At 41.7% G+C, this 16,274-nt stretch overlaps 1 protein-coding gene across 1 annotated transcript in view; it reads right to left on the bottom strand.

The window, feature by feature from the left end:
• HBP1 (HMG-box transcription factor 1) overlaps positions 1-1,759 on the bottom strand; it is a 31,872-nt gene extending 30,113 nt beyond the window's left edge. Inside the window, exon 1 of the mRNA XM_018569026.1 lies at positions 1,675-1,759. Coding sequence (XP_018424528.1) covers positions 1,675-1,689 — 15 coding nt within the window. The 5' untranslated portion in view covers positions 1,690-1,759. The remainder of the gene's footprint in view (positions 1-1,674) is intronic.
• Between the last annotated feature and the right edge of the window lie 14,515 nt (positions 1,760-16,274).

Below are 16,274 nucleotides of genomic sequence, written 5' to 3'. Positions count from 1 at the left end.
ATGTAAGGGCTTACCTTAAATGATGCCTCTTAATCCAATCTTCTTTCCTGTAGTTTTTAGCTCTGCCTCCAGCGCTGGTGCGGGTCTCCGATCCAGCGCTGACTCCTCTGTCCTCCTCTTCTCTCATCTCCCACGGTGTCTGTGCGGGTGCACGCTGCTCCATAAACTTACCTTGTGTCTCTCTTCGCCTCCCGGCCAAACATCTGAACTGCGCATGCGTCCGCCCCAAGATCCTTTGCGACCGCCCGAGAAATTTTCAGATGTTTGGACGGGAGCCAGGTAAGCATTAAACCTTTTTAAAAAGTTTGTACTTTTAATCGTTTTGCATATGTCTAATGCTCGCCAACAGTAGATATATTCAAAAATCAATGAGTGCTTAATAACCCTTTAAGGTTGGTAGGAAATTCTAGCCATGTATACCCAGCATACAAGAAGGTCCCTGGGGCTGGGGTGTAAACAATGCAGCAGACTGATCGAGGCTGCAAACATTTTCATAGTTCTCCTTTTGCACAAATGTAAGCAAAGAAAAGATTATATGAATGTGAACTTATTTATTACTGTTGTGTAAAAGGAGGACACTATAGAGACTAGTAAAGAGGGGACAATGAGGCTCAGCACTGTTCTGTGCCTGAGGCTGATGATGGCCGACTCAGAGGGCCTCCGATAGACCCCAGACACACTGAGGGTGGGGAGCTCCAGGGGGGCTCACTAGTAGGAATTCAGGAAACTGAAGCCAAGCAGAGCAGCAGAGGCCAGCAACAGCGCGTCACGTGACCAGCCTGTTTATAAACTCGGCACGCATGCGCACTCCTCTCCCCTCATTCATTCACTGACAACTTACGCAGCGATCTTTGTTGAGATCGCCGCCCCGCACAGCGATACAATCCCCACTGTGTTTTAACAAGGAAGCCGGCGGGCACGGAGAAACCAGATTCAGTCCTAATAAGGCGATTCATTCAAATTACGATCGCTAATCCCTTGCGTTATACAAGACTAGGCGGAAAGATGAGCCATGACTAATTCATTGGTCAGAGATCATCTCCCTCCAGCCTGTTCGGGGGCGCTATCATGAGACGGGACGGGGAAGGAGGGCATGTCAGAGCAGCTGTGTGCAGATGTAAATCCTAGCAATGGTCCTGGGACGTATAATCAGACTACATAACACATCCATATCGATCAGTGTACACAGCATCGAGGGGCGCAGTCAGGAGTACAATCCAATGTCCGATTGGCTGTCACACTTTGCACTCTCACATTGATCAGTGCAGGGTGACAAGTGGAAGTGTACAGTCGGGGGGGTCTGTGTTCCCTGACATGTCAGCGGCGCTCTATGCTGGGCTATGAATGAGCCGGTGACTGACAGCTGGGAGAACATTACGTAGCTGGAAGCACTCAGGCCTCCACAGCCGGATTGGTCTTCTATGTGCAGGGAGACCCCCGGCCTAGCAGTGCCCGGAAATGAATGAACAAGCTGCCAGGCTGAGTCAACAACACCGACAAAAACAATGAACGTCACAAGCCGTCTGCCAGCACTAAGCACCGAGCGAAGCGAACACAGTCCTCCCAGCACGGCTCCCGGGCTCACCGGCCGCCGCACAGGACAAGGCAGCCCCAGCTGTGCCCTGACATAGCACCCACACCACTTCCCAACACAAACTTTCTTTATCCACTTACCAAGCCCGTCGCCATTACCTAATCTCTACCCCGTAAAATGACTTGGGGGCAGGAGTAACAAGACAGCTCGGGCTGCAATTGGCTACGGTCACCGTCTGTCAACTTAAGCCTTGTTCCTATTGGAAAAAAGTTATAGCCAGCCGCTATTGGCTAGCCCTCTGAAAGCAGAACCGTCCGTCTACTGGTGGCGGCGTCTGACAATCTTGCGTATGTTCGCCCTATGATTGGCCTGCTCTGGAATGTTTTGTCAATGTTGATCGGAGATTTTAGGCGTCAGTGCTGACGGGAAGTGTAGTTGTTAGATCTTTAACTCCATGTTTGTGTCTACGGACTGCTGGGGACGGCAGACTACACTCCCCACAAGGCACTGCGCGGGGGTCTACTGATTGTAAACAAGAGTCACTGGGACACGTGTATCATATTGTGCTAGTTATGATACCGAGAATGAGATGAGAGAGGGCGCTGTGTGTACACGGTTCATATTTTCCATTGTCAAGTGCTGGGGAAAAAATAACAGCTGCTACACTGTAGCTTTTTGCAAGCTATAACCTGAAATGTTGACGGAGCAGGCTGGATGTGTCCACAAGAGATTAGGTCTGCTGTAACCATGAGTGACACAGTGTAGAAACATTTGCTGAAAGGCATAGTCCAGCTTTAGAAATAATAATAAATGCATTAGGAATGCACCAATACTATTTTTTCAAGAATTTTTCTGCACCCCAGTTCCTATGTTTTTGGGCATAGTTGAGTCACTTAGCCTTGTTTCCACGTCGGAGGTATATTTGTTTGGCTGCAATTCTTCCATGAAGACCACTTGTGGCCAGACTTCTCCGGACAGTAGATGGGTGTACCTGGATCCCACTGTTTTACTCCAGTTTGGTGCTGATGGCACTGCTGGACATATGTCAAAGGGAAGTAAGCATGATGTGTCTTTCATCTGCTGCATTAAGTTTCCTTGGCCGACCACTGCATCTACCGTCATCAACATTGCCCGTTTCTTTGTGCTCCTTCAAAAGAGCTTGAAGAGCACATCTTGAAACCCCAGTCTGCTTTGAAACCTTTGCCTGGGAGAGACCTCGCTGATGCAGTATAACTAACTTGTGTCTTGTTGCTGTGCGCAATCTTGCCATGGTGTATGACATGTCTTCCACAACCTCACCTTAGTAGCAGAGTTTGGCCGTTCCTCACCCAGTTTAAAGCCTCCCACACAGCTGTTTCTGTTTTAGTTAATGACTGTTTTTCCACCTACATATGAAATTGATGATTAGCTCATGCTTGGTATAATTGGTTAATCATACACCTGAATCTAATACTACAAAATCCCTGACTTTGTGCAAGTGTAAAGGTGCCCATACACCTGACGATTATTGTAAGATAATCGCGGGTGATCCCGCGATCGTACCATAATCGGCAGGTGTATGGACAGCATGCAACCGCATTTACTGTACGGTCGCACAACTTTCCTCTTACCAGCATGCTATAAAACCCGCTGAAAATCGTCCGATTTTCGCCAGGTTGGTAGTGCGATCGCAAGACGAAAGCCACATGGGAAGGTGTGCGCAAGCGCACATTGCCCGCTCAGCATTGCAATCATCGGCAAGCCCTCCCCTCAGGGGGGAGGGCTTGCGATGATTGCAAGTACTATCTGCCTGTCCAAGATGGGCAGGTCGTACGACATTTTAATGACCTTACCACCATCGCACAACGAAAGTCGAATTTCCCAACGAATTGCTATCGCTCAATTCTGACAGTGATTCTAATTTACTATCGCTGTTTTCTACCTGGTCTAAAACCGCTTTTGACCTAAAGGGACTCTTTTTGGATGCCATGGCCGTTCTCAAGTTTCCAGGCAGAAAGAACAGTAAAAGGGCAGGCAGGGCACTGGACAAAGCTCTAGGGACAAAATTGAAGTGAAATAGTTTGATACATAAATGTAATTATAGCGGATTACATTGTATTCTGTGTATATTGCATGTTTTCACTTTTTAATTTCCCGCCGGCTCCGCCCCCCGCTGTGACGCTGAAAACTAAACTAAAAGTCAGATGCCGGCCTTGGACCCGCCGCGTACAGCAGAGGACACCGCGGGCTCGCAGGGACAAGGTGAGTGACACTTATGTGCAATCCCGAGTGTGGCTCGTGGTTACCGCTATTGGTACTGAAAATTAACCCCGAGCCACACTCGTGAATACCGCCAGGGAGGTTCATTGAAAAAACAAACAAAAGACATGATTTTGACAAGTCTTTCATTAAAAAAAATGAATCCACTGATGTAATCCAGCGTCAATCACAACGTCCAGTGTTGTTCACTGTGACGACGACTCGAGGAAAAAATAAAATACATAAATAGAAAAAAAAACATTTTTAAACCTGACACCCGCCAACCCATCCACTCACGGTGAACTCCAGCCGCAGATTGGCATTCTGACAGATTCCGGCAAAATATAAACAATTGGGCGAAGCTAGCGGTGGCAGTTAGCTAGCTCCACCCAACTGTTTACATTTGTCCGTGACAGGAATTAGCTATGTGAGCTATGATTGGGCAAAGTCATCATTACTTTGCCCAATAATGGCTCTCACAGTGGACTGTGCTGTGATTAGGGAAAGCAATGCACCTGACCTGTGGTCAGGTGCATTGCTTTACCCAATCAGGGCTTCACAAGACACTGTGTGGTGTGCAGTGCCTTGAGGGGAGCTCGGCAGGTGAATAGCCTGCCAAACGCCCTGATAGTTCATGTGTTCGCCGAACGCATGAACTGCTGATGTTTGAGTCAAGCTGTTGGTCGACTCCAACATCGAGCCCATCATTATTAATGAGTAACTGACCAGGGGCAAATGTCTGTTGAAAAACTTAAAATCATGTAAAAGAATAATCTGATGTCTTTGTACCACCATGACAGCCAAACAGCATTTTGAAGGGGAGGATTTTTTTTTGCCAAATGCTATTTTCCCAAGGTTAGGCCAGCACTCCTATAGACTGCTTTGTTTCTCTCTTCCTCCTTCACAGTGCGTATGGAAGCTGATCGTTATCGTAATATTTTTAAGCTCTTTTGTCTCCAGTGCCATTTTAAAACTGCACTGGGATAGTGTTTTTTTGGTATCAGTGACTCCTGCTGGTCCTTAAAAGGGTCCTGCACTGGTTCCAGAAGGTAAAAGAGCGCACCACAACTAGCTGGTATGCCAAAAATGCTGCAGCTGCACTTGTTTGCATTTTTTTTCCCAGCAAAATGTATGTCCGCTGGCCACAGCTGAGCAGTAGTTTGCCTAAAGCTGGCCACAGACTGCTAAAATTTTGGCTGCTGACTTGGCTGAAATTCAAGAACTGTGTGGCCCTGTCGGCACCACTCCATTCTACAAAGTCAGTTTTTCAATCAACTTTTGTTGAAGGTTCTGTCATGAAAATTGTCAGCCGGACAGTGATTACAGCCAAATAATACAATAGCCCCACAAGGAGTTTCGAGCATTTTTTTACTACAGGTGTATGGCCAGCTTTAGACTTCTATGGAGCCATGTTCTGGGGGTTAAGATATTTGTGAGGTCTATTCCACAAATCTATGAAAAGGTACTGCATAAGCATGACCAGCGCACAGACGCTTTCCTGAAAGGATGTAAACAAATACACCGGAGGCTGTGGCCATGATTTTAAGGCAAGTATATGCCTGGGGAAGGTGGAGTAGTTTAGCAAAAAGGATAAGTGCACTTTGTTTGAAACAATATAAAAGCATATTTATCTCAATACAGGTTTCTATACATGTTTACAATATAATCTCATCTTATAACTGTAGCTTTGACAATGTGCGGCTGTCTTCTCTGTTGTATATTTGTTTGTCTGGATTGATGTTGTAAGTTTTGCAACTTTAGCATCCCCTTTCTATGAATGCACATATGATTCTTCCTGTAGAGCTTTAGGATTGTCTTCCCATGACAGACACTCATCTGATGTCTATTAGTACTTTCTCTGAACAACTCCAGTGTAAAGCTGGGTACACACAGTGCAAATTTCACCCAATTTCTGCTTAATCGGCCGAAATTCACTCTGTGTACCAAGCTTCAGATCGTAGGTTCCAATTTGGTCCGTTGGGAAAGGTATCTGTCGAGGGGATAGGGTCACCGATACTGGAACTTCAGGTCAGAGGGAGATTTCCTCTGACGGGCAGTGCCACAAGGGAACATGGAGCAGAGAAGCTGGCTCCATGCTGTCTAGCCGGCTCAATGCTGATTGGCCGGTAAAAGCCGGCTTCCCAGCCAATCATCATCAAGCCAGCCAAACTGATATGATATGGCGACACAACCTCCACCCTGCAGACACCTCATTCCCCTCACATCGATCCTCAGCAGCAGTCATTACCGTACCAGTCCCTTGGCCAGCTGGGAGACAGCGCTCTCCCAGTTCTGCCCACGTCTCCTGTCTGCACAGCACCGCCTGCTTGATGCTGTTAGAGGATTTCTGAATAAGAGTGCTGGGCAGTCTGCGCATGCGCTGAGGAACGATCGCGCGGGCACTGTACACACAGCAGACGTGGGCAGATCCGGGAAAGTAGTAGAGTGGTGTCTGCCCAGCTGGCCTAGGGACATCTGTGGTATGGTAATGGCTGCTGCTGAGGATCGATGTGAGGAGAATGAGGTGTCTGCAGGGTGGAGCTTGTTTCACCATATTGTCAGATCTGTTTGGCCGGCCTTGATGCCGATTGGCTGGGAAGCCGGCTTCCCGGCCAATCAGCATCGAGCCGGTCAAACAGAATGGAGTTGGCTTCCTGAGTCAACCAAGAAGCCAGGCGGTGGGTAATGAGACGCCGCCTGGCTCCGATTGCCCGGAAGCTGGCTCTATGCTACCGGAAGTACCAGTATCGGCGAGTACCGAAATATAAATATCGGTACTCGATACCGAAAAACCAGTATCGGTGCATCCCTAGTTTTAAGCATACCCTGTATTAACTAAAGCTAAAAAAAGATTTGCACTTTAAATCTGGTTAAAAACCAGCTAGATTAAAAAACAAAAAAACATAGTGCCTGCATTTTCTATATTACTGCCTAATCTATTCAAAATTCTTCTTTCTGCAGGAGATGTGTGTAAAAATACATACCAGAAAAGACAAAAACATCACATTTTATCTAATAAAAGGTGCTGTTTATTTATAATATTCATTGATAATGAAAAACTAAAATAACTTATACTGAAAATATTGTGACAAGCGTTATATGGCAAAGTTATCCAATATTACAGCTATTTAATACAGAGATGAAATATAAGTAACATAAAACTAGTGCTTTAATATACAAGATTCATATGAATCAATGAAAAATATTTATTACATTTCGTTCTGCCACTACTTGTTACCTGGTACACCAATACTAGCAATCCTGAAAATGCTCAGTTGCTTCATTAGAACAAGACGCTTTATTTCAGATTCCATTACAACTCCCCGTGTACAAAAGAAGCGACAAAAGGAAATAAGGGAAAATATAGAGACTTTACAGTAAAAAAAAAAAAAAAAAACATGGTTGGTTGTGTTGCTCTTTTTAAGAATTGGACACATCCGGTATCTGAGAAAGGTTCTATTTCCACTGAAGACCGTCTTCCATGATAAAGTAACCATTCTGGAGCAGTTTTATTTGTATGTCGGAGTGATATTTCACTTCATGCTGTGAAAGGGTGCTCAGTGAGAAAATATCCATGCTTTTGCTGAATATTTGTGAATTAATTAAAACATAAGTATGCAAGGTGAAACCACTTACATTAAATCTAGTCAAACTTTATTTGTAATTTTTATTCACTTTACAGTTGTTCCTGTATTGGTTTTTAGGGAATATGAAGTATTTGTTACAATCTAAGAAATTCCACTGTAGAAACCACACAAGTACTGTGACATTTGCTCCTTATTGGTTTCTATTGCCAGTCAGCACCAGGACATGCCAGAGACGAGTACAGCACAGAACTATTTGCAATAGGCCCCTTTAATGTTATTTAAAATTTTATATAGATGACCACAACAAATCAGATCTGCCACATCCACAAATCTTAAGCAATCAAACCCAAAGAAAAACTATATAGGACTTTTGAGGCACACAAAATCGTCATCAATATAATTAACCCCTTTTGTGGCAATCATGATGGGGAGGATCTGAAGGAACCCTTGGATCTCAGCACAGGAGATTAATGGTAAAGTTTGCATACATTGTGACCACAGGAAAGATTCACTAAAGAAGAAGTTTCCAATTGTTAGTTTTTATTTGGAAATTACTTAGGATTTTTTGAGATTATGAAATTAGATAACTTCTCTGTGATCCATGTATGGACAAATCCCCTTCTAATATGGATGGTTGGACGATACTTCAAGCCACTCAAAAACATTATCCACCCTTTTTGGACAAATGAGCAGTAAAAAAATAATCAGTTGGGGGCAAAAATTGGATGGGCATTCTTACACTTGAAAATCTCCTGGGGTCCCACATGGTTTGGAGGAATTTGATTGTCACAGACATGCAATGATTGATTTTATCATTGGATCTTGGTGAGAGTATTTATATATCCATCTCTATCCTGAGAAACTAAACTTTGTTCATGAAACACGTCAATAATTTTGCATCACCTCCCCTATATACAGTATATCAAGCTATGTGGAATGCCATTGCCATCTATTATATGTTGACAAACATGTTATTCTTAGCTTAGAGGGTGAGGTGGGATTAAATAGTTTTGATTATTATACCTTTTTAACATTATTAATAATATACTCTTTAATATATGGCTGAATGCTTTGAATTTGAGGATATAAATTTCAGTATTGTAAAGGACACCATGGGCCCCTTACAGCCAATGAACCTGTTGGCATAACTGCCAAGGTAACACACTGGTATAAACACTTTCACTTCCACTGGTACTTACATTTCTACAAATTTGTGTCGATCATACAGCTCTACAGTTTGTTCTATAATATTCTGGGCAACTAGACAATGCTTACCAAATGAAAGTGGCATCTCCAGTTTGTGAGCAGTACACTGTTCATTCATATTTCTTGAGGGTGACACACTGTTGTACAAATAACTTATATCTGCGTGTGCACAATAAACAAAGTCGTTTCATAACAGCCTATGATTATACCTGGAGAGATTCTTACTAAGACAACTGTATGTCAGAGCAGAATAAAACACCAAAGCCACATCTTTTGAAATAAACCTAGATGTCGATACATTTTAAGTCTTTACATTTCAATTTTTATTTTTCAAGTGTTTTAAATGATTTTTTATAAAATATGCAGTAACTTGGACTCTCCACTAAGAGCTCTTTGACACAAACCTTTGAGCCATTGCAGCTAGTTTCTTAGCTAGGATCCATGTGAACAGAAAAAAAAAGAACAAGTATCAGCAATGAACTATACCAAAAGTATCAGTATGTGTTCTTTTTTGTCTAGTACAAAACTACTGCATACATTGCATATGGGAATGGGTCTTATACTTAAAACACAGGTAGGAAAAGCAGAGGTGTTGGGCTAAGCAACCAGTCAGAGCATGCTTCTATTTCCCAGACTGTAGTTGGGAAAAAAAGTAATGCAGACTGTAAGCAAGACCACATTTTTCTTTACTTTTCAATAAAGATGACCGGTGTTACAATACAAATAATCCTATTGCTGTCAGGTTGTATTTTATGTATGCTGCTGCACAATAACAATAGAGTGATCAGTCTCGGTTCAGTATAAGTTATTACTATCCTATGAAATCTTACTGAGACATGTGGTTTAATAAATTCTGCACAGTGTGTAATTAACATGAAGAGAACACATTCATTTCACCATAACACTGAGACACAAAGCAGATGTTATAATACTGGTACGCTGTGAAGGCAGAACTAGGTCATTTATCAAATGAGATGGGGAGACAGAAAACTGGCATAAAACAGTACTCTCACATCTTCTGAAATAATCATGTTTTATATGAAAAAACTGTATTGGTTGTGCTACTGGCTACACTAACTGCATTTTTCACACATATACTTCTGCAACGAACATATCTGTACTAGATGGCATTGTCAAAGATACATGAGATAAACACAAGGTGCTATAGGGCTAGTTAAATTCCATATAAGACTTATGAAATCTTCGTAGACTGATAGGAAAGAATATGGCTCTATCACACTAGTAGTATGGGGAAAGGGTGGTAGGGTCAGTGCACATAGGCTTTCTCATATGTTTTACCCCACATCAGCCCAGAAAAATTCCACCACACCTCTGGAAAGAGTGCCATAGTGGCAATATGGACACAACACATTAGCGTATGTAAACACCCAGATAGCAAGGATAACTTGCCACAAACTTGTGGCAGGGTTAAATTGTAATTCTTGTTAACTTGCCGCACACATTCCTGGAAAGTTGTAGACTTGCAGAACACTCGCAGCACAAGTTCTAGTTGACACTTTTTGCATTTGTAGCAAATTTGCTTGGCAAGTCTACAGCAAGAGTTCTGCAAGTGTACAGCACTTTTGCAAAGCACGTTGATCTGGAGACTTGCAATGAAAACTTGCTGCAATTGTGCGACAAAATTGTGAAGCTTGGCAAGTCTGCAATAGTTTAGCAAGTCATTTTCAAACTTGCAGCTCAATTGCTTACTATCTGGGCAAGGACAGAACACATTGAAATTACATTTTAGTCTCAAAATGCCAATGCACCCAGGGCTGACTTCTAATTTGGCCGGGATGTCTTCAGTTACAGCAAAGAGCTATTTTAACCATGAAGGTAGTGTTATGATCCAAAACACTATTATTTACATAGAAACATGCGCAGAATATTTGTGTCATTCTTTGGGTATTGCAAAGAGCAGTACATTAGTTTTATTACATTATAAATGCATACTTTGAGTCATCATGTTACAGTGCAGAAAAAAAAAACAGATAATATGCTACATTTATTGTGTAAATTGTAGAATTGCACAGATACCAGTGCCGATATTTGGCATTTTCATGAGAATTACCAGGGTTGCGGGGGTTGCAGCTCGGACCTGGCTATGGCACTTCACCACTGTCCTGAAATCATTAGTCTGTATTGTTTTAGAAAAACTGTGACATGGCAATAAACAAAAATGTATCAGTACTTGTATCTGGGAGTACTTGGACAAGTATCAGTACTTGTACTTGAAAAAAAAGGTATCGGTGCATCCCTTATATTGGTTTAAAAAAATCATACATAAAAACAAGGATGCACAAATCCCAGGAGCTCTGTATGCTCCTTAAAAGTCACAGCTGCCTCTTAACTTTTGAATTTTTATCTAGTCTAGTCTTGGAGCTCGAAACGTATCTGTACATGTACTTGTACCGACTGTGGTACGTGGTATCTGAACATCCCTAGTAAATTGTATTAGCGGTGTAAGTTACACTTTAGGATGTCTGTCCTTTTAACCTTTCTGTCACTATAGGCTGGCGTGTAGGCTTTTAGGCTATGGCCGTTGCTGCTTTTTGACTACCTTACCAGTATGCCTTAGCGCGTTGGATAGTGTCACATCAGAAAAGATGAGCAATGCATGAATTCTGGACCTAGTAGTTGTCTATAGGAACCCTAAGGCAGGACAAAGTAGAATGTTTGTCCTTTTAACCTTTCTGTCACTATAGACTGGTGTGTAGGCTTTTAGGCTGTGGCTATTGTTGCTTTTTAAAAACCTCACTAGTATGCCTCAGTGCATTGGATAGTGCGACATCAGAAAAGATGAGCACTGGGTGAATTCCGGATCTGGTACTTCTCTATAAGAACCCTAAGGCAGGACAAAGACTAGTGATAGCGTGCGAAGTGTGGTAACTCACACAAATCTGTTTTAGTAATGATCAATGTTGATTTGCCATTGCTTGTTATGAGTTACTATACTTAGCACCAACTGAATAAGGCCAATACTGTGAAGTTGAACTGACCCTGTAATCATTTTGAGCAACCCAGGATATACTGTATGTTTCAAACTGCGTTGGCAAAAGCTTTTTCTTTACCTTACCTAAAAAAACCCTGCGTGAAATAAAGCAATAATTAAAAAAGTGACACAATATAAAAAACACACATTACACATTTCAGCAAAATGGCACTGGCATGCTTACGGTCTCATTCTGGTTTCTGTTTTACTCTTCAAAGGCCAATGCAAAAAATACAACATGCTAAGCCCATCTGATTAACAGAACTGCAGATTTCTGTATTGGAGGTAACATTACATTTGACTGCCCTAAAACAGCACATGTATTTGATCTTTTAGCTGTACAACCATATTGTATTGGGAAGATGCAGGGCCATCTAAACAAGATCTCTGAGTTTCTAGACCCTAAATGCTTAGGAAATATTGCAAATCAAGTCTATAAATTCACAATGTTCTTTACCGGCATACCTGTAAATAATAGGTAACAATACAAAATAATCATTAAGAATATTAAAACCTTCAGTGTGATCAGCAAGCTGTTGCAAAGCTGTTATGGACTGCAAGCTTTTCTGCCACTAAAAAGGAGCCATTTAATAAAATTTAAAAAAAAAAAAAAAAAGAGAAAAAAATGTATCACAGAATATGCTTGGCATCTACACAAAAACAGACACAGTCTCAGTGGACTGACCACTACTGTGCTATGGTTTCTTGTTTTTTGTTCAGTCTCCCACAATGGTATCTTCCACTCATGAACTTGGATCTGTAATGTCCATATTTGTTCCAAATAGTGCTACCAGCTGCTCTTCATAATTTGCAATGTTTCTTTTCATAATTTCCATACAGGGTCCCAAAAGCCTTTCAAAGGCTTGGACATCCATAACTATGAGAAAGCAGAAAATAAAATACTCAATAATCCATAATACTCTTTTACAGGGCACTCATCCATATTCCTGTGATGGCGTATGTCACCCTATGACTTTACAAGACTACGTGCACTACAAGCATCTGGTTGGAACAATATGCTTTCAGCTGAATAAGGCCCCTTTCACATTGTTCATGCAAAGATCCCCTCCTGATCGGAGCATTACGGATCAGTTGTCATCGCTGTGGCACTGATGTCCGTCCAGTTTTTTCCTCCAAAGCTAAAATGACCCGACCCCATGTCAGTCTATGGGAAATCGGATGTAAATGGACATGTGTCTGTTTACATCAGATTACCTCCGTACCGCCACGATCAGGTCCAGTGGAATGGAACACTGTTCCGTTTGTTTTTCCGGACCTGGCCGGTGCCGGGGGCAACCAGATGTAAACTGGTCTCCGTCCGTTTAGATTGGCTGCCCATAGACTTACATTGGGCATCCAAACGGGTCTGCCTGAAAAACTGACAGGCGCTCCTTTCGGACTGCCCATCTGAAAGGGGCCTAAAGCTTTTATACATCAAAACTTCTGCTGACATAAGCCTTACCATACATGTACCCTGATTGTAGCCAATTATCCTAAATTTGTCAAGATTAGATTACATTAATCTAACATCAAGGTTAGATTAGGAGGACATAGAAACAACTTTCAAAAATAATTTATGTTGATACTGAGCCAAGGGATACATATGAATAAATCTAGACTTTTCAAACAAAAGAGGTCCCTTTACCTTGGCCTTAGAATGTCATTGCAACTTTGGCACCAGTGAGGTTTCAGCAAGTAAGGTTGTCAAGGACCTTGCTGACTAGCTGTGACAACCCTATGGTCTATGTCAACCTTTACTGAACTGTAGGTGAAATATATTTGGCTACTTCAACCAAATAATCACTAGCCTCCCCACGGCACCCCTTCTGTTCTTAGTCACATTTCATCTGCATAGATAATTTCATACAGTCTTACAAGTAATAATAAGTTATTAAGATTATTGCACAAACACAACTACCTTATGGCATGAATTACTGATCCATGAGAGGCTTTCAGTAGTTAAATATCCATGTCATATGAAAAAAATACGGATTCCTCAGCTATCTTATGTTATTTTTGTGCACTGATCATATAAGAAAACGATATACTACAACAATAAGCACAGTTTAAATTGCAGCTTAGGGAACGGACTCTATATTCAGCAATGAAAATGAACACAATGTGACGTACCTAAACATTTTACACTACCGACAGCATATGCTGAGGCAGCTCGGGGTTTATTGGTCACCAAGGCAAGTTCACCAAAATACTGTCCTCTTGAGTACCGAGCAATTTCAACTGCTTCATTGTCTTCAGAATCTGCTTTACTCTGAGAAAACAAAGGGAATCTCCACTGTGGAATGCAAGCTATATTTGTGTATAAATACATTAAACAATTCATTTAAGGGCAACAGCAAAAAGTAAATGAGTTTTTACACTTAAAGGGATTATGACAATGCAAAATAGCTCAGAAAAAAATTTGTAAGCTTTCATTCTTTGAACTTCTGGCTGGATACTAGCTTTGGAACAGTCAATCTACTGTTCAGCTTCACTGCTAGTAACCTTGTGCCAGAAGTAGTATGCACTCCTGGATTTAGCAGCTTCCATATGAGGCTTCTTTAGGAGTCAACAGATCAGGCTAAAATGGCCAAATAAATATATGGTCATGAACAGAATGTTCAAGATAGCATTGGCTGGCAGATCGCGGGTGAACTACTAATCATCCATGTTGGATCATTTTAGCCAACAGTTACTGTCTTCACCTGAGGTAAACCAGCATTGGTGACATCTGAATGAGAGAGTGTCCCCTGGTATCCAGTATATTAATCAGGTTTGGGCATTCTAAATACACATGTTTATGCAAGGAAGGAAAAAAAAAAATCCTCCGGGGGTACAATAGTGCTTGGCCTGCTTGGCTGAAGCTTCCTGCATCACCAAACACATTCAAACTTCCAATGCTGGTCTAAATCTGATTGGTGGCTGTGAGAAAAATCTTACTACAGTGGTAATGTAAGTGCAGCAAGAACAACAAGAAGCAAGAAGTGTTTTAACATCAAAAGCAGTTGTATTGTATCATCACCAGATTACCATCAAATGGAAATGGGGTAAACTGGTACAATCAGACAATGCCAGGATGAAAAACTGAAATATTGAGTAGGTGGGCTGTGTTCCCCCTTATGTATCTCAAGTCTGAATTTTCAACTTTAGATTCTCAGTAGCAATAAGATTTAAACAGACTCTATAACTAGAAAATTGCTGGCAGGCATAAAGTGCAGGTACCTGTAGGTGCCTGCAAATACCAGTAACAGCTCATAACTGGCTGCTTTGGCTGTATGCAGGGCAATTGTGAACAGGCAATGTTCCATAACTCCCTGCCGCAATTACATTCCTATTGGCCAAGGAGGCAGCCCATTGTAATGGTGGGCGAATAGGAATGGGGGCACACAACCTCCGAGACTGTGCAGATGTTTCAGAGCTTTGCTTGTTCAGAACGGCCTGCCATTTAGACATAGCAAAGTTGAATGGGAGGTGCTGCAAACACCCTTAGGCGTCTACCAGAGGCATAACTAAAAAACTTCAGGGCCCCGTGCAAGGAACCATGAAGGGCCCCCACTACCACCCGCCTCTGCGCTTATGGGGGGGTTCTTCCCAGTGGCGACCCTGGTAGTTCCGCCAGTGGTGTCTATCCTTTAAACCTGTCAGCCTCTACTTTTTAAGTGACAGGGACTCTTTGATTGCAAGTGTAACCCTAGTCTTATATTCCATGACAGTTTTAACTAACCTAGCCTCTCTTTGATCTGTTTGCTGTATTTACCTGTAACTGACACACCAACTCAATAATATCATCATTTTGGTTTGGCTTTTCTTAATTTTTTTCTTTATATTCACAAGAGATTACATTTTAGCCTACTCCCACTAGTAAACTGGTATGCTTTGTGTTTTATACAATATTTTCTGCAAGCAGTACCTCTTGAATGCATTCTTCTGATTCCTCATGGTGTTTTTTCAGCTCCAGTGCATAGTGCTATGTTACAATATATTTACTGAAAGGGTTCATTTCATATTATATACGGTGCAATACATATTTTGTTTAACTATTATGCATGCATATTAATTGCTTATGTTTCTTTCAGCAAGCATAAAATGTGTTTATTTTAATTCTCACATAGGTGTACGTTGAGAGCCACTTGATCACATTTGCCAAGAGGAAGAGGTGTGCTGGTTTATACTTAAGTGCATTCGATTCTCGGTGTACTTCAGACATGGATGAAGGTTTATGTTGGAATTCATCTGTCCCTATGGCTGCTGCATGCTTTAATGGATTAAATCAAATACATTCATATTTAACAACCTTGAGGATTTCCAATGTGCTATTTGCTTTGGAGAAATTCGTGATGGAATGCTCACATGCATCTCTATGTCATAGGTCATGTTATGAGATTCCAAACATGCAGAAATAGGAGAAGAGTTCTGTAGTTTAGGTTTTTCAGAAAAGGTACAGCATGAGTAACGGCTAAGGTAGTAAATCAGTAACATTCTCCTTCAAGCAAATTGTAATATTCAAGCCCCAGCCTAATTTCTGCATCAGAATAGTGAGAAATGGCTTTCTGAACTGATACAAATATGAAATTTTAGCGTATCTGTAATAATTATCTTAGGTTAACAGTAGGGCTGCAACAACTAATCGACATAATCGATTATAATCGATTATTGAAAAAGTTGTCAACTTTTTCAATAAATCGATTAATCGGCTTCCGATCAGTTGGCACTGTTCACG

This window comes from Nanorana parkeri, unplaced genomic scaffold (genome assembly GCF_000935625.1).
Source record: "Nanorana parkeri isolate BGI_ZX_2015 unplaced genomic scaffold, ASM93562v1 scaffold1276, whole genome shotgun sequence".
NCBI classification, from domain to species: domain Eukaryota; kingdom Metazoa; phylum Chordata; class Amphibia; order Anura; family Dicroglossidae; genus Nanorana; species Nanorana parkeri.
The sequence above is the reverse complement of the archived record's forward strand: the minus strand, read 5'-3'. Positions and strand labels throughout refer to the sequence as shown.